At 47.4% G+C, this 12,516-nt stretch overlaps 1 protein-coding gene across 1 annotated transcript in view; it reads right to left on the bottom strand.

The window, feature by feature from the left end:
- The window catches only part of MCC (MCC regulator of Wnt signaling pathway), a 377,449-nt gene extending 365,514 nt beyond the window's left edge, over positions 1 to 11,935 (bottom strand). The window contains exon 1 of the mRNA XM_074995215.1: positions 11,563 to 11,935. Within this exon, the coding sequence (XP_074851316.1) occupies positions 11,563 to 11,711 (149 nt within the window). The 5' untranslated portion in view covers positions 11,712 to 11,935. The remainder of the gene's footprint in view (positions 1 to 11,562) is intronic.
- Between the last annotated feature and the right edge of the window lie 581 nt (positions 11,936 to 12,516).

Below are 12,516 nucleotides of genomic sequence, written 5' to 3'. Positions count from 1 at the left end.
GGAAATGCCATTTATTTCCATCAACATTATTAGCCTCCAGAGATGTCCCATATGTATCCCACAATGCCCCACAGTTGTCTGCTCCGGCCATTTCCATCTCTGCTGCTCTCCATGGGCGCAAGAAGTCGGTAACAGGAAGCTGCACATTTGAATTCAGCACCATGAAGCCTGGGAAATTGAAGTGGGCACCTGGGCTCACTTTGAATTAATTTCTTTATTATCAGCGTGGCGATCACATCTACCCATGAAAAAACAGCCCCAACATGGCATCCCTGCACAGGATGTATCAAGAGAGGCCAACATTTTTTTTCAGAATTGGTGCCAGCCCCAACCCCAGTGCACCACATGGCGGGGAGGCTGCAGGGGTTGTGCTTGTATGAGAGGCAGAGAAACTTCTTTTCTGTGGTTCACATTTGTACAGGAGCTGCCCTGACTCTCCCAGACACCAGACAGCTGGGGTCTGTCCCCTGCCCAACCACATCACATGGCTAGCCCCGAAACAATAAAACCATATGTCTGTGTTGCAGGGCAGACCATGCTGCCAGACAGCAGTGTCCTGGCCCACATGCTGAAGGCTTCAAAGGCGGGAAAGATTTTTGGGGGCTGGCTGTCACCGGGAGCAAGTCTCCCACCATCCATCCCTGCAGCAAAGATTTTGGGGGTTAGCTGTCAACAGGAGGAAGTCTGCCCCCTGCAGCAAAGATTTTTCTGAGGCTGGCTGTCGCCAGGGGGACGTCCTCCCCGTGGCAAAGATTTTCAGAGACTGGCTGTTGCTGAGGAGAAATCTCCCGCCCCTCACACCAAAGATTTTCTGGGGCTGTCTGTCTTTGCTATGTTTTTGGTGGAGCAGCATGTGCCGGAGGCCTGGCAGAAAGCCAATGAGGGGATCTTGTCAATAGGCCCCCACTGGAGACAGCCCCCAAAGGGTACCTAAAAGAAACAGTAATGCCTAATAATAATAATTCCTAAAGGGAACAATAATAATGCAAAGGCGTTCTTTTCTATGGGAAAAAGCAGCTGAGCAACCAGTTTACATGGTTCAGTCACCTTCTGAAGCCAGTCTATTGGTTTTCTTTCTCCTGGGATTTCCTACTTTTCCTTCTTTCCTTCTGAAAAAATGGCCATTTGCTTTCTGCGGGAGGGGAATGAGGGCAATATAATGTGGGAAGATGACATCACATACTCACAACCACTTGTGGGGCATGTTTTTCCTAGGCTGCACCAACGAAAATACCCAGAATGTGATGGAGCTGAGGGAACTGTGGGATAGCTTCCCACAATGCACTGCTGTAACAGCTGATGTTTAGTGATTGAGTGAGGCAGCAATAAGTCAACTTTGTGGGGACTTTGTGGGGAGGTGAGGATACTCAAATTCAAATTTATAAAACCGAGAATTATAAAATCAAATTTAATAAAATTGAATGTATATCTTAGTGTAGACGTAGCCTAATATAGATTCTGCTTCCTACATGGCTAAGTCTGCATGGGAGGTTAAAAGCAATCAGAAGCCAGAGCTGCTACACATTACCTGTGCTGCTCATGTGATTAATGTTGCTGCTGCTACCAAAGAAATGAAAGACGTAACATTTTGTGCCATTAGATTTGTGGCCATTTTGAAGCATGCAAACTAGTTGAAAGCTTTGTTTTGCACAGCACCAGCTGCTGATTAAACTACCCCTGTTGTACCACATTGGTGGATGAGCTTGTATTTTGCTGCGTGTCATGTGAATTATGTATGGACAGTGCTACTGGATCTCCTAGTATCTTACCCTGAATTCATAGGCTCTAAAGCAGAAGCTCTGAATGGACTGGCAAATGCACAAACTGACTGATAGATTCTGACAAACAAGATAATGTTCAATGTTGAAAACTTGAAATCACTGTGTGACATACATAAAGCACTGGATTTTTTTCTGACTGCTGCCAATAACAGACATTTATCAGATCTTAACTCCCAAAATCTCAAAAGAACAGAGTATAAAAGCTGAAGGAGACACTTATGGCAAGAAAACCCAGCTGTCTGTGAGAGTCCTTCTCACCCCAGAGTCTGAGAACCAAAAAAGTGTTCATAACCTTCAATGCAATGCTCAGCTAGAAATGGGTGACTATGCCTGTAATCTGAACTCCAGAGGGTACGGAAAAAGAATTTGGCATGTCATCCAGGTGTTATACCCATTCTGCAAGGTGAATTTTCCCAGAATCACAGACTTGCAGGGCTGGAAGGAACCTGGAGAGGTCATCAAGCCCAGTCCCCTGCTCTCATGGCAGGAGCACACACCAGCTACACAAAATACAGCTCACAGGCTGGATTCTGGCCCACAGCACAGCAGAGACTCAGCCAGGCTCCCTGTTTGCCCTGCCCTCAGCACAGACAGCTGCAGGGGGCCATGAGCTTCTCCAAATGCTGCAAGCATGGGGGAGGGAACAGGCTTTGTACACGGTCTGTGTGCGAGGCAAACAATGCACAAAGTACCCTCCTCCCCATCAGCGCTCCCTGTAAGATCAGCATTTGGGCAGCCATCCAGGAGAGATTCAAACGCTGCCCAACTGCTTAGCGGAGCACCCACTGCCAACAGTACGTGCCAGTGAGGTGTCTTTCTCCGTGCGCAGCAGGTGCCTCAGGCCGCAAGTGGCAAGGCAGTTGCAGTTGCACTCAGCAAGTTGCCTCCGGCGGCACACGGCAGAGTCGCAGCTGCGCAGCAGGACCTGAGCCAGGGCAGGGTCCAAGGGATCCTCCAGAGGTGGCTTTGGCAAGTGGCTGGGTTTTTTTTTGTTTTTGTTTTTTAGGGGGGCCTGGGGGGTTTTCTTTTGAGAGGGACTGGGGCTAGGAGAGCCTGGGGGGGGCACTAAACCCTCGCATTTAACAAACTTTTGGGAATAACAGACACCCCTCCCCCCCATCAGTCCATTAAATGGAGGGTTTACTGTATTGCATATCCTCACACTCCTGAGTGCACATAATAAAGTTTATTCCACACATGGAGGGTAAAAATAGAGGGAACACAGCCCACACTCGCCGTGAGCTTGCAGTGTTCAGAGAAGCATATGACCCCTGTAGCTAGCTGTTCTAAATGGTGTACGGGGAAGGCAGGGAACCTGGCCTAGGGACCTGCTGGGCTGTTGGCCAGGAGCTGCCCAGGAAAGTGCCTTCCAGGTGAAGTCTGCCTCTGGCATCCCAGCCTTCTCTTCCCCCAACCCTCTGCACCACCACATCCTGCACTCCTATCCCACATAAACCAAACACTCTGCTCCCTACATGCTCCACCCCACAGAACTCAAACCCTCTACACCCCTGCTCTGAGCCAGTACTCCTAGACTCTGTACCCAATCCCTGACCCCAGGTCATAACCCAAATTTCTGCAGCCCTTCCTGCACTCCTACCCCAGCTCAAAACCCCATCTTGGACCCGGCACCCTGTTGAGTGGAGTTGGGAATCTGATTAGGAATATTGTTTCAGCTGTCAACTCACAAATCCTACCAGAGAACCTCTAAATTCACCCTCAATCCAGCTACAGATATTAACAGCTAAAGCTCTATGTCTGCAAGCAGGCCTTAGGAACCCATCGTAATCATACATACACTGTTGGCAGTACCAAACCAGAACAGTTTTATCACAACTGATATTAAAACCACACACAACGAAATGCTTAAATGGACAAGCATAAACAGATATGATCGCCCCAGTAGGTAATATAAATGTAGCCTGAATATACAATTGCAAATGCCTACTACAACACCATACGCATGCTCCCTCCTGAAGACCCGGAGGTCACAACCCCCTCCTTCACCCAAACTCCCTCCTAGATCCCACTCCACCTCACCTCCATTAATATCATGGAAGACTATGGCCCTTGACAACTTACCAAAATTTTGGAGTGGCCCCACACCTAAAATTATTGCCCACCCTTGATCTGGACCATCCTTAGGAGGTGTTTGTCTAACTTATTCTCAAAAATCTCCCCAGGCAATTTATTCCAGTGCTTAAACACTCTGGCTACGTCTACACGTGAAGCCTACATCGAAATAGGCTATTTCGATGAATAACGTCTACACGTCCTCCAGGGCTGGCAACGTCGATGTTCAACATCGACATTGCGCAGCACCACATCGAAATAGGCGCTGCGAGGGAACGTCTACACGCCAAAGTAGCACACATCGAAATAAGGGTGCCAGGCACAACTGCAGACAGGGTCACAGGGCGGACTCAACAGCAAGCCGCTCCCTTAAAGGGCCCCTCCCAGACACACTTGCACTAAACAACACAAGATCCACAGAGCCAACAACTGGTTGCAGACCCTGTGCATGCAGCATGGATCCCCAGCTGCAGCAGCCGCAGCCAGAAGCCCTGGGCTACGGGCTGCTGCACATGGTGACCATAGAGCCCCGCAGGGGCTGGAGAGAGAGCATCTCTCAACCCCTCAGCTGATGGCCGCTGTGGCGGACCCCGCTATTTCAATGTTGCGGGACGCGGATCGGCTACACATGCCCTACTTCAATGTTCAACTTCGAAGTAGGGCGCTATTCCCATCCCCTCATGGGGTTAGCGGCTTCGACGTCTCGCCGCCTAACGTTGATGTTAACATCGAAATAGCGCCCAACACGTGTAGCCGTGACGGGCGCTATTTCGAAGTTAGTGCTGCTACTTCGAAGTAGCGTGCATGTGTAGACACAGCTTCTGTCAGACAGAAATTTTCTCCTAATGTCCAACCTAAACCACTCTTGCTGCAACTTAAATTTGAATGTGTCTCAATTCATCCTCAGAGGTTAAGGAGAACACTTTTCTCTCTCCTTTTAACAAACCTTTGTGTTCTTGAAAATTGTTACATCCTCCCTCAGCCTCCTCTTCTACAGACCAAACAAACCCATTATTTTCATTCTTCATAGAATCATAGGGCTCCAAGGGACTTCAGGAGATCATCAAGACCAGCCCCATGCCTGAAGCTGGATCAACCATGACTAACTCATGCCAGCCAGGCCACTGTAAAACCTGTAGGGATGAAGATTCCAGCAGCTCTCCAGGTAATGCATTCCAGTGCCTTACCTCCTGGTGAAATAATTTTTCCTAACATCCAACCTATGCCTCCTGCCCTGTATCTTGAGACATGTTTCCATGTCTTCCTATCCGTCACTACTGAGAACAGCCTGTCTCCATCCTCCTTAGAGACCCCCCCTTCAGGAAGTCACCCCTCACTCTTCTCTTCTGCAAACTAAGTAAGCCCAAATCTCTCAGCCACTCCTCATAGGTCATGTGCTCTGGCCCCCTAATCATTTTCGTTGCTCTCCGCTGGACCTTCTCCAATGCATCCACATTCTTGCTGTATTGGGGGGCCCAGAACTGGATGCAATACTCCAGATATGGCCTCACTAGTGCCAAATGGTGGGGAATAATAACTTCTTAAGATCTGCTGGATATGTTCCTATTAATGCACTCCAGTATGCCATTAGCCTTCTTGACTACAAGGGCACACTGTTGACTCATATCCTGCCTCTCATCCATTATAATTCCCAGGTCCTTTTCTGATGCATTGCTATTCAGCCCGTCAGTCCCCAGCCTGTAACAATGCTTGGGATTCTTCTGTCCTAAGTGCAGGACTATGCACTTGTCCTTGTTGAACCTTAGCAGATTTCTTTTGGCCCAATCCTCCAATTTGTCTAGGTCACTCTGGACCCTATCCCTAACCTCCAATGTATCTACCTGTTCCTCTAGCTTAGTGTCATCTGCAATCCATCCCCTCATCCAAGTCATTAATAAAAATGTTGTACAATACCAGCCACGGAACCAGTCCCTGGGGCACTCCACTTGAAACCGACCGCCAACCAGACATTAAGCTATTGATCACTACCGGTTGGGCCTGACCATCTAGCCAGCCTTCTACATCTTACAGTCCATGTATTCAATCCATACTTCCTTAACTTGCAGGCAAGAATATTGTAGGAGCCTGGATCAAAACCTTTGCTAAAGTCCAGGTATATCACATCTATTGACTTTCCCATGTCCCCATAGCCAGTTTTCTCATCACAAAAGCTAATCAGATTGATCAGGCATGATTGACCTTGATGAATTCATGTTGACTACTCCTGATCACTTTCCCCTCTTCCAGCTGCTTCAAAATGGATTCGTTGAGGATCCCCTTCATGATTTTTCCATGGACTGACCGGTCTATAGTTCCCTGGATTGTCCTTCTTTCCTTTTTTAAAGATGGGTACTATATCTGCTATTTTACAAGCACCAGGGACCTCTCCCGATCTCAGTGATTTTTCAAATATAATGGACAATAGCTCTGTAATTACGCTTGCCAACCTCCTCTGTACTTTTGGATATCTTACCACACAGCTTATGTATTATAGATCTTTAATCATTTTATTGCCCTTCTGTGAACTTTCTCCAATTTGTCCACATCCTTCTCGAAATGTGGCACCCAGAACTGAATACAATACTCCAGGTGAAGCCTAATCAGCATAAAGTACAATAGAAGAATTAGTTCTGGAGTCTTGTTTACAACTCTCTTGCTACCATATTCAATAATGGTGTTTGTTTTTTTTTCCCAAGCAGTTTTACACTGTTGACTAATATTTAGCTTGTGATCAGCAGGATCCCTTTCAAGAGCACTTCAGTCTAAACCAGGGGTCAGCAATCTTTCCAAGGCAGAGGGCTGAAATCTGACTTTTGACCTCTACGTACGCTCCCAGTGCTGGTGACACTTTTTAAAATCACTAACAGTCCTACTTATAACAGCCTCATTAATAAATAAATTAAGATGCAGAGCTTTAATGTTTAGGCGATGGTTGGTAGCATTAGCTGGTCTTTTGTTAATCCACAGGTGGTATGGCTTTGAGCAAGCTCTCAACTGCATTGGGGAATAGTTTCTTTACATAATTGCTTTGCATAATCGCTTCACTTTTAATACACAAGCATATCTACTGGTATTTACAATATGAAACAAAGATACTGAAGGACTGCGTCGTTTAACTGAAGACTACAGTAAAGCATTTTTCTATGTATTATAGCAAGTGTAAAACTCACTAGGACTCAAAACAGAATGCTTATAAAACTACATGGCCATTAAGTTTCAAAAGGAAACATCAATCTACTCCACCACCTGTGAAAACTGAACAGCATTCTCACTTTCTTCATCAACAGTCAGTAGTGCCACACATGTTGACCTTATAAAAGAAACAGACTACAGGTGTCCTGACCATTGAGCCAACTCTGTGATACAGAAGAGATATTTAATTCACTGTAGTTTCAGACGTGTAATGTTTTTAATACCTCTCAAAGACAAATAAAAGCAAAACAATTACCGTTGTGTATTATTCCATCAACAGCTTCTAATTAATAAATATAATATGGTTAACAGGGCAGAAATAAGTAAAAATAGAGTCCTTATCTGAAGAGTTTATTATTTTATTAAGGGTTGAATATTGCTCCCAATGATGCACATCACAAAAGTTCCCACTGACTTAAAAGCAAGACTGGAACCTAAATATGGGTGTATTTCCAAAGTAACTTGTTATTGCTGAGCTCCATCAAGGATGCTAACTGCTTGTCCTCAACTAAAAAAACAAACACAATTGAAGTAAAGAGGTTCGTAACACATTGGCCAACTTGCAGCATTTTGTTTATAATTGAGTAGTTTGTAAACATTCATGTATTGAAGTAAAATAGGTCTCAGGTGCTAAACAGCACAACTTACAAAGGTGAATTTCTAAAATTCACTTCATTTTTCAATTGCAATTTTCCATTTCCAGTCCTAGTCATCAATAATCGTACCTAACAATTATGCATCAGTTTATCACTTTAAATGTCATCTTAGCTATTCAGAGGCTGACAATTAACTGTTCTCTCAGGAGGTGACTTTTATCTCCATATTGAATAGTAACAGAGAGGAAGCCGTGCTCGTCTATACACTATCAAAACAAAAAGCAGTCACGTAGCACTTTAAAGACCAGCAAAATAGTTTATTAGGTGAGCTTTCATGGGACAGACCCACTTGAAGTTTATTAGGTCCCACGAAAGCTCACCTAATAAACTGTTTTGCTAGTCTTTAAAGTGCTACTTGACTGCTTTTTGTTTTTATCTCCATATGTGACTCTACTTCCCTGATAATATTTAGAGGGATTTTCAGTTTAATACACAATATAGTTTCCACAGCTGAGACTCCATATAACTTCTTTAAAGTTTCAAACTCTTCACTACAGCCCTGGGCAGATACAAAATTGGTATCCACATCTGCATCTGTATCTGCACAAATGAGTGCAGATACAGATTGAACCTCTCTAGTTTGGCACTCTGGATACCTCACAGGTGCTGAAGAAAAAACTTTCATGGACCATGGGACATTAATATTGTCTAGCACCGTTCTCAACACTTCCGCTGCTTACTGGACTCTTGGAAGACATTTGGGGTAAATTACATCTAAATAACAGCACAGAACACTGAGAGCCAGTGGCTGTACACAAACTTCATGGGACCTCAGAAAACTTGGCCACATGCACAATAAGTGGTCATCCAGCTAACTAAAATCATGGCATATTATGGATGTTGCAGGACGAGAGAGTTCCGGACTAGAGAGGTTCAACCAGTATCCACACCCATATCCACTTACAAGAACACACACAGACATAAAGCAGATTTGCAGGGCCCTACTCATCCTCCCTGTCACACATACTAAATGAAAATGTGTACTATGGAAAACTGCCTGCCTTTACTTATAGAATAAGATCTCCTCTTCCCATAAGACTGCTGAAATTTTAGATGAGTTCTAAAACCAAGAAGCAACCTGCAATGCTCTTCTGGAGGCATTTAGTATGCAAACAAAAGACTAAATATACTTCAGGGATGCCAGTGGAAAGGCTGTTGTGTGTGTATTTTCAATGGTTCTAAATTACATTGAACAGCAGCAGCAAAATGGGTGAGGGAAAATCTTTGTTACATTTAAAATTAAAATTTCTCAAAAATGGATGCTTAAAAGAGGAAAAGTCTAGTGGTTCTGAAACTGTACTTTGTGGCGACCTGTGGCCTACAGGAATCTGGCTGGAGATGACAAGGTGCTGGCTTTCTCCTTTGTTTCCAGGTGCTACTACAGATGCCTACAATCTTTATTACAAAGCTGAACAGCAGGCCTGTAAAAGAAGCAATGAACAAGGAAGGATTTGCCTCAACTGGAACTACAGGAGAAAAGGCTAGGAAACAGGAATTAACACTGGAAATCGGAAGCACCAATGGGCAAAAGGAGCAAAGAAAAGTCTGTGGAAGTAGGCAAGAGAGAATGGGAAGTCAGACAAGCATGTCCAGGAGAGCAGAAGGCAGGTGGCTAAACTGTATGGATAGAAAAGCTGCAGCAGCAAAAGGAAAAGTATAGATAAGGAAAACAAGATTTAATTAGGAGCAAAAGCAGACACTACAATTAATATTTAAAACAGACCAAACACACATCATATTAAAAGGAGAAAAATTACCTAAACAGTTTCCTAATATTATTTTTCCACATAAAAAACTGCTACAGAGTGCCATGTGGATGCTGGTTTATTGTGAATGAGAAGGAACAAGAAGGAAATGTCTGAGACATAAAGACCTCTCTGCAGAGGGCCTAAACTATGCAAATTCATGAGAACCACTGGGCAAATCCACTTGTGCATACACAATATGCCACAAAGTAGTTTAGTGGAAAAAAATAGCAGTTTGCAATGCCAAGGGAGATATGCATTCCATCAGGTGTACAAGGAATGTAAACTATGCCAAGTGCCCAAGACTAAAATATAACTGATAGGCCTCAGAAAAATCAGACGACTCAAGATGATGCCAAAGAAACCTTGCCAAAGATACCTGAAGTTTAAAAGATGATAAATAGGTATGTTACTGCTTTTGAACCAAGGCCATCCTAATGTTCACTTGAAAGTACATTGCCCCTCAAAACATGTGGTTAGGTCCTGTGATGATGTTGCTGGCGTAGATATGTGAGCAGAGCTGGCACCGAGGTTGTTGCAGGGATTGGTTCCAGGTTTAGAGTTATTGTGGTGTTGTCTATAGTTGCTGGTGAGAATTTTTTTCAGGTTGGCGGGCTGTCTGTAGGTGAGGACTGGCCTGTCTCTCAAGGTCTGTGAGAGTGAATCATCATTGTCCAGGATGGGGTGTAGATCACTGATGACACGCTGGAGAGGTTTTAGCTGGGGGCTGTATGTGACAGCTAGTGGTGTTCTGTTGTTTTCCTTGTTGGGCACATCTTGAAGCAGGTGGCTTCTGGTTACACATCTGGCTCTGTCAATCTGTTTCTTCACTTCCTTAGGTTGGTATTGTAGTTTCAGGAAAGCTTGGTAAGAGTCTTGTAGGTGTTCGTCTCTGTCTGAGAGACTGGAGCAAATGCAATTGTACCTTAGTGCTTGTCTGTAGACAAGAATGGTGTGGTACACCCTGGATGAAAACCGGAGGCATGTAGGTAAGCATAGCGGTCTGTGGGTTTCCGGTATACAGTGGTGTTTATGTGACCATCACTTATTTGCACAGTAATGTCCAGGAAATGGATCTCTTGTGTGGACTGGTCCAGGCTGAGGTTAATTGTGGAGTGGAAAATGCTGAAATTACGCTGTAGCTCTTCAAGAGCCTCCTTCCCAGACTCTGCTCTGGAACCCCCACTCATGCAACTGACAACACAGGTCTTTGCTCAGGAAAGCTTATGCGCCAAAATTTCTGTTAGTCCATAAGTTGCCACAAGACTTCTTGTTGCTTTTGACATTCACATTGTAATATCGAGCTAACTGCCTCAAATTCAAATTTATCTTGCAGTGTAGACATAGCCTTAGGCTACGTTTACACCAACACCAGAAGATTGACCCCTTAGGTTCAATCCTCCAGGACGCCATTTCGCGCATGCACAAAACATCACGTTTCTGAGTCAATGTCAACCTCAGAACTCCTCACGAACCACAATGTTTAAGGCAGGTTGACAGGAGGAGCTCACCCCTTGACCTGCTGTGAACGCAGCCACACAAGTTGACAGCTGCAAAGTCAATTTTTGGTACGCAACCAGCGTACCAAAAATCACATAACAGCCATCGACCTTCCAGGTAAGTGTAGACGCAGCCTTAGGAAAAGCTCTGCACAGGCAGAATAACTGAGTGGGTGGGATTAGAGATGTAAAAACTAAAGCTCTAACTTCTAGAAGTTTAGGGTGCGTTCACCTTCCTGGCTGCTTTGCAGGCACCCTGCCCTCAGAGCAGTGACTCGTGCCCCCACAGCCACTAAGGGAGCGCTCAGCTCCTTCTCTGCTAAAAAAGGGCTCACTGAGAAGCATCACTTAAGCCAAGGATCCTAGGAAGCACTAAAGGTGGTGCCCAGCTCTGCCCACACGCGACACTAACAAACTACCCGCGCCAAGAAAGAAGGTCCCGCAAAGTGAGCGGAGCCCGGCTGCTCCGCCACGCCAAGCTGCCCCTGCACAAAGGTGCCGGCTGCAAACTCCCTCCGAGAAACTTGCGGAGAACTTGCGCTGCCCCTTTCTGAGCGGCGCAGGGGAATCCCCGCGCGCAGCGGCACGCGCCCGCGCCTCCCCGCGAGGCTCTTACCTGCTGATGTAGCCGTCCCCGTCGCCATCGCAGGTCTGGAAGAGGCGCCTCATCCTCTCCTCCTCCCCGGTGCTGGACGTGTCGCTGCTGCTGCTCCCGGTGCTGCTGGCGCTCACCTCCGCCACCGCGGCCGCGGCTGCCGCCATCATGCGGCTCTGCTCAGGAGGAGGGGCGGCCAGCGCCGCCCGCTGTGGCTGGGACCCGCAGTCCGCCCGCCCGCCGTGCAGGCAGCGCGCGCCCGGCGAGCAGCGGCGCCAGGCGAGCCAAGGGGCGGCGAGCCGGGCGCTCCTCGCGCACGAGCGTAGCGCGCGCGGGTTCGCGCGGCTTCCCGGGCGCTGGATTCCCGTCCCGGCCTGGAAGGAGCCGGGGGGAGAGGGGGGGAGCGCGCCCGCCCGACCGCCTCGCACTTTTCAGCCGCGGCAGCAGCTGGGCTCGGGCGCGTCCGCTAGGGGGGAGGGACGCGAGGCGGTGAAGACTGGACGGCTCGCGGGGGAAGCGGGCTGACTGCCGCGCCCCCGAGCCTGGCGCCCTGCCCACGCATGCCCTGGACGCCGGCACCCCCGAGCCCGCCCCTGCCCTGGCCCCAGTGTCTCCTGTCAAGCCTTGGAGCTTGGCTGCTGCCTGCGAGACGTGCCCGGCCCGGCCCGCGCTCAGAGCCAGCAGCAGTTGCACTGCCGTGTGCGTGTTGCGCGGTGGGGAGTGCAGAAGTTGGACTCGGAGGCGCAAGGGCTCCCCTGGTCTTTGCGCTCCCTGGGAGGCAGCTGGGCGGGCTCCGGGGGGGGGAGGCCAGGCACTGGGCTCCTCGTTGCTTGGCCGGCCTGCACGGTGGTTCTGCTGAGGGTCAGGCAGTAGGCCCGGTGCTCAGGGGGCTGCTCTAGTACAGCCAATAGGCGTTTGTAGAGTCCCACTACATTTTTATTCTTTTGACATAAGATTGGAGGCAGGGGCATTTTA

This window comes from Carettochelys insculpta, chromosome 5 (genome assembly GCF_033958435.1).
Source record: "Carettochelys insculpta isolate YL-2023 chromosome 5, ASM3395843v1, whole genome shotgun sequence".
NCBI lineage: Eukaryota > Metazoa > Chordata > Testudines > Carettochelyidae > Carettochelys > Carettochelys insculpta.
Note: the sequence above shows the minus strand (reverse complement) of the source record. Positions and strands in the feature narration are given on the sequence as shown.